General features: G+C 68.3%; 1 protein-coding gene across 1 annotated transcript; it reads left to right on the forward strand.

Moving 5' to 3' along the window:
- Positions 1–334: 334 nt before the first annotated feature.
- Positions 335–3,062, forward strand: EMIHUDRAFT_446712 (hypothetical protein; the record flags this gene model as incomplete). Its single annotated transcript, XM_005756052.1, has 9 exons — positions 335–477; positions 550–591; positions 666–795; positions 876–997; positions 1,063–1,203; positions 1,354–1,387; positions 1,459–1,593; positions 1,878–2,358; positions 2,432–3,062. Coding segments are annotated over exons 3-9 (1,602 nt in total), but the record flags the coding sequence as incomplete, so codon positions are not given.
- Between the last annotated feature and the right edge of the window lie 3,987 nt (positions 3,063–7,049).

Raw genomic sequence — 7,049 nt, forward strand, 5'->3', positions numbered from 1 at the left:
TCGCCATGTTCAAGTACGAGATTGCAAACGTGGCGCGCGACCAGGAGGCGGCGGAGCTGGGCGACCTCGGCCGCGGGCTCGGCTCGGAGGACTTGCGCAAGATCAACAAGGCGCGCGCGTGCCTTGCCTGCTCAACTAACCCTAACACCCAACCCAAACCCAAACCCAAACCCAAACCCAGACCCAAACCCCAACCCAAACCCAAACCCGAACCCGAACCCGAACCCGAACCCTAACAAGGCGCGCGTGCCGTGCCTGCTCAACTCCGCCGCCGCCAAGCTCAAGCTCGCCGCCGCCGCGGCGGGCGAGGAGGAGGCGCCGCCTGGCGCGCCGCCACCGACGCCGGGGCTCCAGCCGGTGGCGAGGGGCGACGCGTCCAAGGCGCACTTGGTCTCCGCCCTCGAGGACCTCTCCGAGACGCTCAAGAGCGGGCCGGCCGCGCAGGTGCGCGCAAAGGCGCACTTTCGGGCGGCGCAGGCGCACGCAGGCCTCGAGAACCTTCTAGGAACCTTCTAGGAACCTTCTAGGAACCTTCTAGGAACCTTCTAGGCGCACGCAGGCCTCGAGAATTGGCGCGAGGCGTGGAGCGCGGCGAGCTTTGCGCAGCCACTGCAGCCTTCGCCTCGCCGCTGTGCCGCGGAGCCTTGCCGGGGCCCGTCTCCTAGGCGAGCCTGGCGCGGGAGCTGCAGCCCGGCTCGGCCGAGGTGAAGGAGGTGCAGCTCAAGGTGCAACGCGAGATGCGGCTGCTCCAGCGGTCCGAGCGAGAGAGCAAGCGGCAGGGAGCCTTCGGGACCGGCGCCGACCGCAGCCTCCTCCCTCCTTCCCTTGCTCGGACCTTCCCCCCCCCCACCGTCTCGGGAGCCTGCCTTGTACAGGCACCAACCGCAACCTGCTTGACCGCGACGAGAGGAAGGAGTTCCAGGCGCGGCTCGGCCTGGCGCAGAAGCTCCTCCCGGCGGCGGGCGGGGACGACGCGGCGCGGCAGAGGCGGAACGAGGCGGAGGGGCTGGTCGAGAAGGCGGCCTCTAGGAACCTTCTAGGAACCTTCTAGGAACCTTCTAGGCGGAGGGGCTGGTCGAGAAGGCGGCGGCGTCGGGGTGGAGCCAGCTCTCGCCGGCGGAGCAAGCGGGCTTCGAGGAGTTGTGGCGCACCGCGCTCCCCTCCCTCCCGGCGCAGGAGGTGCGGCGCGGGCGAGAGGAGGGGCTCGTCAAGGCAGTGTGAACAGCGTCTCTTCACACCCCTTGCTGTGAATAGGTGCGGCGCGGGCGAGAGGAGGGGGCGCGGCCGCACACACAGCCCAGCCAGCCGATCTGGCCCGCGCCGCCGTCCCAGCCGCGCCCCCGCGCGGCGTAGGTGTTCCCGCCCCGAGACCAGGAACGCGTCTTTGGCGCAGACCCGCCGCTCGCGCCTCCTCCGCCCAGAAATGAGCAATGACTCCTCAATGTTGATCATGAGTAGGCGCAAACCTCCCCCTCGCGCTCACCGGCCGGCCTCTCGAAGGGCCGCTCGGTTGGCTCTCTCCGCCACAGCTCGAGCGCGCGCGCGGACTGGCGAGCGAGACGCTACCCGAGATCTGCCCGAGATGTACCCGAGGTTGCCGCGAGATTCTCCGGGCGGACTGGCGAGCGAGACGCTACCCGAGATCTGCCCGAGATGTACCCGAGGTTGCCGCGAGATTCTCCGGGCGGACTGGCGAGCGAGACGCTACCCGAGATCTGCCCGAGATGTACCCGAGGTTGCCGCGAGATTCTCCGGGCGGACTGGCGAGCGAGACGCTACCCGAGATCTGCCCGAGATGTACCCGAGGTTGCCGCGAGATTCTCCGGGCGGACTGGCGAGCGAGACGCTGCCCGAGATCTGCCCGAGATGTACCCGAGGTTGCCGCGAGATTCTCCGGGCGGACTGGCGAGCGAGACGCTACCCGAGATCTGCCCGAGAGCACGCGGGGCCCCTCTCTGGACCCTTCCTCTCTCTGGCTCCTTCCTCTCTCTGGCTCCTTCCTCTCTCTGGCTCCTTCCTCTCTCTGGACTTTTTCCTCCCCGGCCCGTCGAGAGCCGAGGGCCGTGCGCCACGTCGAGGCGGGGCGGTGTGGCCGCGCCTAGGCGACGGAGATCTTCCAGCGCGGCGCCGAGCAGCTCGACGGCGAGCAGCGCCGCTTCGCCGAGGGGACGGGGCTGCTCGCCCCCTCGGACGCGCGCAACCCGTGGCACTCTGCCCCGCTCGGCAGCGGCGGCGCCGTCCTCCTCCTGTGCCCGGCGCGGCAGCACCTCTGGCCGTTCCCGCCGCCGAGTCTGCGCGTCCAGGCCGCCACCCTCGGCGGCGAGATGGGCGCCGACGCGCTGGCCGACGCGCGCGCGGGCGCCGCCGCGCCCCGCGCCGAGAGAACCCCCTCCCGGACGTGCGCCGGACATGGCGTGAACGCGTACCGTAGGCGCCGCCGCGTCCGAGCTGGGCGCGGGCGACGTCGGCGTGCTCGCGTCGAACGTCGCGGCGTGGCGCGACGCGCTTGCGGCCGGCTGGGAGTGGGTCTGCGTCCTCGAGGACGACGCGGCGTACTCTGGCGGGGGCCCGCCCCTCCTCCTCGCTTCGCTGCTGCCGCTCGTGGCCGCCTCGGCCACCGCGGCGCAGCGCGATTGGTCGCTGCTCTCTCTCTCCCTCCCCGCGGGAGCCGATGGCCACCCGATCGACGGCACGGGCTGGCGCCGCGTCGCGCCGCCGCAGACGGCGCTCGCGTGGGTGTACAAGGCGTCGCTGCTCCGCACGCTGCTCGACGCGCACGACAAGGGAGGGGTGGGGCGAATGCCGCTCGCGCGGTGGGTCTCGGAGGTGCTGGCGCAGCGCGGCTTGCTCGGACGCGTCCTCGCGCCTGCAGAGCCGCTCGTCGCCGCGCGCAAGGTGCCCTCGGTGCGGCAGGCGCAGGGAACATAGAGCGCGGGGTGAGGGAAGTGCAAGTGCAAGCGGTGTCTTGCGGCGCGCGCCCCACACACATGCACATAGCACGGCCGCGTCGTGGAGCAGAGCTCAGGGAATCTGCGCCATTGCTAAGCTCATTTCTTTGCTTTAAACCTGGTTTGTGGAGCTCCCGCAGATTACCTAGAGAGCACGGCATTCGGGGCCATGATGTCGGTTCCCCACCGGACTTTTTTTGTAGTGGAGAGAATTAAGGAATCTTTCTGCTGTAACCGACACTGATATCGCTCTCCTTTAATCAGACCAGATGGTGAGTCTTAACTGTAAATTACCGTCGGAAAGCTGTCAGAACGGCTGTCAGAACACTGTCAGAACGCTGTCAGAACGCTGTCAGAACGCTGTCAGAACGCTGTCAGAACACTTTTGTGGGTAGGGTACTGTCAGAACGTTGCCAGCACTGCCCGAGAGCGGGCGAAGTGTGAACATCTGCAAGACGGCTGGTGCGAGCGCCACCGCCTCGCCGATCGCCCCCGCCTATTTGCAGGCTCCTTTGCGGGCGCGGCGCCAGGCGGCGGCGGCGCCCGCTCGAGCCCATCCCGCTGATCTGCCTCGGCTGCGGGCACCGCCTGCTCGGCCGCCTGGCCAGGGCAAGGCGAGCGCCGGCCAGGCTGCGGCGAGGCCGCACTGCCGACGTTAAGTCTCGCTGCCACCGCTGTTGCTATTGCTTTGGCGGCGACAAGCGCCGTCTCTGCGGCGAGTGTCGCGGAGGAGAGCAAGGGCCGTTTGGCGGTGTTTCAAAGAACGGCGCGGCGGCGGCGCAAGCGGCACGTTCGGTCGCGCGTGACCCGAGGCTGCCGTCTTGGATGCAGCCTTCGCGTCTACCTGGACCGCAGGGCCCGCTAAAGGCAGGCGATAAATATTGAATCTTACAACAAAACTCCCGTCAGAAAGAGCTTGCGGGCCAGATCGGCCGCCTCCCACCAGTACCAGTTCCTTTTGTACTCCCGGTGAAGGAAGGCGGTGGCCTTCGTCAGCGCGTTCGGCGACTTGGCCTGCAGCGGCTTGTAGCATGCGAGAAGAAGGGCCGAGTAGAGGACTAGCGAGCCGACCGGCCAGATGACGACGAAGCCGATGGCGAGTCTCGTGATGGAGTCGTGCTCGTCGGTGCCGCACTCGACGCTCGCGTCCTGCCGCATGTACTCGACCAGAGCGAGCGTCTCGCCCGGCGCAGAGGTGGTGTAGCCCTGCGCACGCACATCGACACAGCTAAGGGTTTTTGGGGGGGGGGGAGGGGGGGGGCTTGTTTGTTTGATGTGGCTAGCACCTGGTTTTACCACGCGCGCAAGATCGTGGCGCTCACAGACGGCACGAAGAGAAAGATGAGCACGAGACCCGCCGGCGTGAGGTCGAGGAGGCCGAGCGCCACCTCTGCAGGCCATGAAAAGACCGCCGCATCGTCAGTTTCGGCCAGCGCCGTCGGTGGCTCCGCAGCTGAAGACGATGGTGGCTCCTGCAGCTGTGCTTCGCCACCGAGAACGTTGCTTGTCGCGCCGTCGACCTCGGAGCCGCTCTCGCAGCCAGCCCCTCGCCGAGCACGCCGCCAGCGTGCACAGAGCCGCAAGACAATGCCAGCAAAGAGGAGCAGCGCGATGACGCCGATGGGAGAGATCGCGACGGCGACGAGCCGGGACTTGTGCGGCAGGCACTGCACCGGCAGCACGATGCCCGACCAGTCGATGAAGACGGCTTCGGCCAGCGCCTCCGTCCAGCCCGTGTACCGTTCCGGCAGCCGCGCCGAGTAGGTGGTGGAGAGGACGAGGCAGACCTGGTAGAAGCCAAACAAGATCTTGAACTTGGGGATGAGGCCGATTTTGTAAATCGCGTCACCGGTGCGGTCGGCGATGCGCAAGGGAAGTCCGATGAAGCGCTCCTTCCTCCACTCGGTTTGCCCGCGCTGAACTGAGTACGCCAACGCCACGAGGCCAAACGCGACGCAGAGGCCGAGGGCGGTGCCCGCCATGCGCCCCGCCGCCGTGCCGACAGCGACGCACTCGTTGCAGGCGGCGCCGTCGGCGTCCAGGTAGTGGTTCGGCTCGCGGCAGAGCTGGCACTCGGGGCCGGCGAAGGCGTCTGCGCAGTAGTCCAAGCCGGCCTCCTGCACCCTCCGACCGCTAGCCTCTCCCGGATCAACATTGCCGACACACCGCGCCTGGCCCGCCTGGCCATCCCCTCCAAAGGCGCGGCACGCCGTCAGCACGGCGGAGGAGGGGCTGGCGCGCCAGTAGCCGGTTGGGACGCCGAGGGTCGCGAGCGAGGTGTCGTCCGAGCACTCTGCGTTTGGCGGGCATGGCTTGCAGTAGTCGGTCGGGAAGCGGAAGATGTCATCCGGAAGGGCGCTCGCGTCCCGCAGGTAGAAGCCCTCCTTGCAGATGGAGCAGGTGACGTCGCCGCTGTCGGAGCCGGTAGGGTAAGGGCAGGGAGTACATTGCGACAGGCCCTCGCTCGCAGCGTAGGTGCCCGCTTCGCACTCCTCGCACTCGGTGGAGGAGGCTGCGAAGCGTCCGATCGGGCACAGCTCGCAAGCAGACATGTTGGCCGAGGGGGCGATGCTGCCTGGAGCGCAAGGCGCTGGCTGCGCGGCGCCGCCGGCGCAGAAGCTGCCAGGCGCGCAACCGACGCAATCGTCGAGGCTCTCCAGCGTGGTGGACGCCTTCCCGTTGTAGAAGCCCGCGGGACAGGTCGCCGGCAGCTGAGCGCTGCTTCCCTTGGGACAGAACGTACCCAGCGCGCACTCGAGGCAGCCCGCGGCTCCGGAGTCCGGCTGGTACGTCCCTTCATCGCAGACGGTGCACTGGCGCTGAGCAGGCTTGGCTGCGGTTCCCGGAGAGCACACGGCAGGCGCGGCGCCACCTCCCGCGCACGACGAGCCGGCGGGGCAGTCGAGGCACTCGGGGTCGCCGTCGGCGTCCGTCACATTGGCGTACGTGCCAGGCGAGCACTGCGCGTCCAGCTCGCGCGACGACCCCACCGGGCAAAACTTGCCGGGAGCGCAGCGGACGCAGGCAGCGGCGGCGGGCTCGCTCTGGTAGTAGCCCTGGCCGCACAGCTCGCAGGCCTCGCTGCGCGCCTTGGCGGCGAAGCTACCCTCGCGACACGGCGTCTGCTCTGTGGAGCCGGTGGTGGCAAAGTGGCCCGGCGAGGCGTCGACGCACTGCGAGGCGGCGGTGAGGTCCGTCTTGTCCGAGTAGGTACCCGCGTCGCAAGGCAGTGGCGCCGACGCGCCCTTGGCGCAGTAGCTGCCCTGCTCGCAGTCGCGGCAGGACGTCGCGCCCGTGTCGTTCTGATAACTTCCCGGAGGGCAGTCCGTGCACTCACTCAGCCCGGGCTTGCCGCCAAACGTCCCAGCACGGCAGCTCGCGCAGGTCTCGCTGCTGACTGCGCCGGCGGTCGGGCTAGAGGTTCCGACGGGGCACTGCTGGCAGGCATCTGGTGAGCTGCTGCCCGTCTTCTCGTTGTACCTCCCCGCAGGGCAGGGCGTGAAGCCGCCGCCACAGTCCTTGGTGGTATTGCAGTATCCACCCGCTTCACACGTGTCGCATGCCGTCTGTCCGCGCTCCGCCTGGAACTCGCCAGCAGGGCACTGCATGCACGCAGCCTGGCCGGTGAGGTTCTGGTACTGCCCTGCGGCACAGTCGAGGGGCTGGATGGTGCCTGCATTCGGGCAGAAGCGTCCCGCGGGGCAGTCGGTGCAGCTGGTGGCGTTGAGCTGATCGGCGAACGTGCCGGGAGGACACTCGTCGCAGGGACGGTCCGTGCCGGCTGTGGACTGGCTCGTCCCCGGAGAGCAAGGGAGGCACGACTCGGCACTGGCTGCGCCAATCACGGGCATGTAGAAACCAGGCGCACACGGGAGCGGTTCCGCTGTGCCCTTGGGACAAAAGTGGCCTCGCTTACACGCACCATCGCAGGAGGAGTTGGTGCGGCCGCTCGTGTTCCCATAGTAGCCAGCAGGGCAGAGGTTGCACTCGGGGACGCTGAAGTCGCCAAAAAAGGAGCCCTTGCGCGGCATCCAGCTGCCCAAGCGGCAGTCCCAGTTTATCGGCGAGTTGATGGCCTAGCCAGTCTATCGAACATATACA

This window comes from Emiliania huxleyi (assembly GCF_000372725.1).
Source record: "Emiliania huxleyi CCMP1516 unplaced genomic scaffold EMIHUscaffold_990, whole genome shotgun sequence".
NCBI lineage: Eukaryota > Haptophyta > Isochrysidales > Noelaerhabdaceae > Emiliania > Emiliania huxleyi.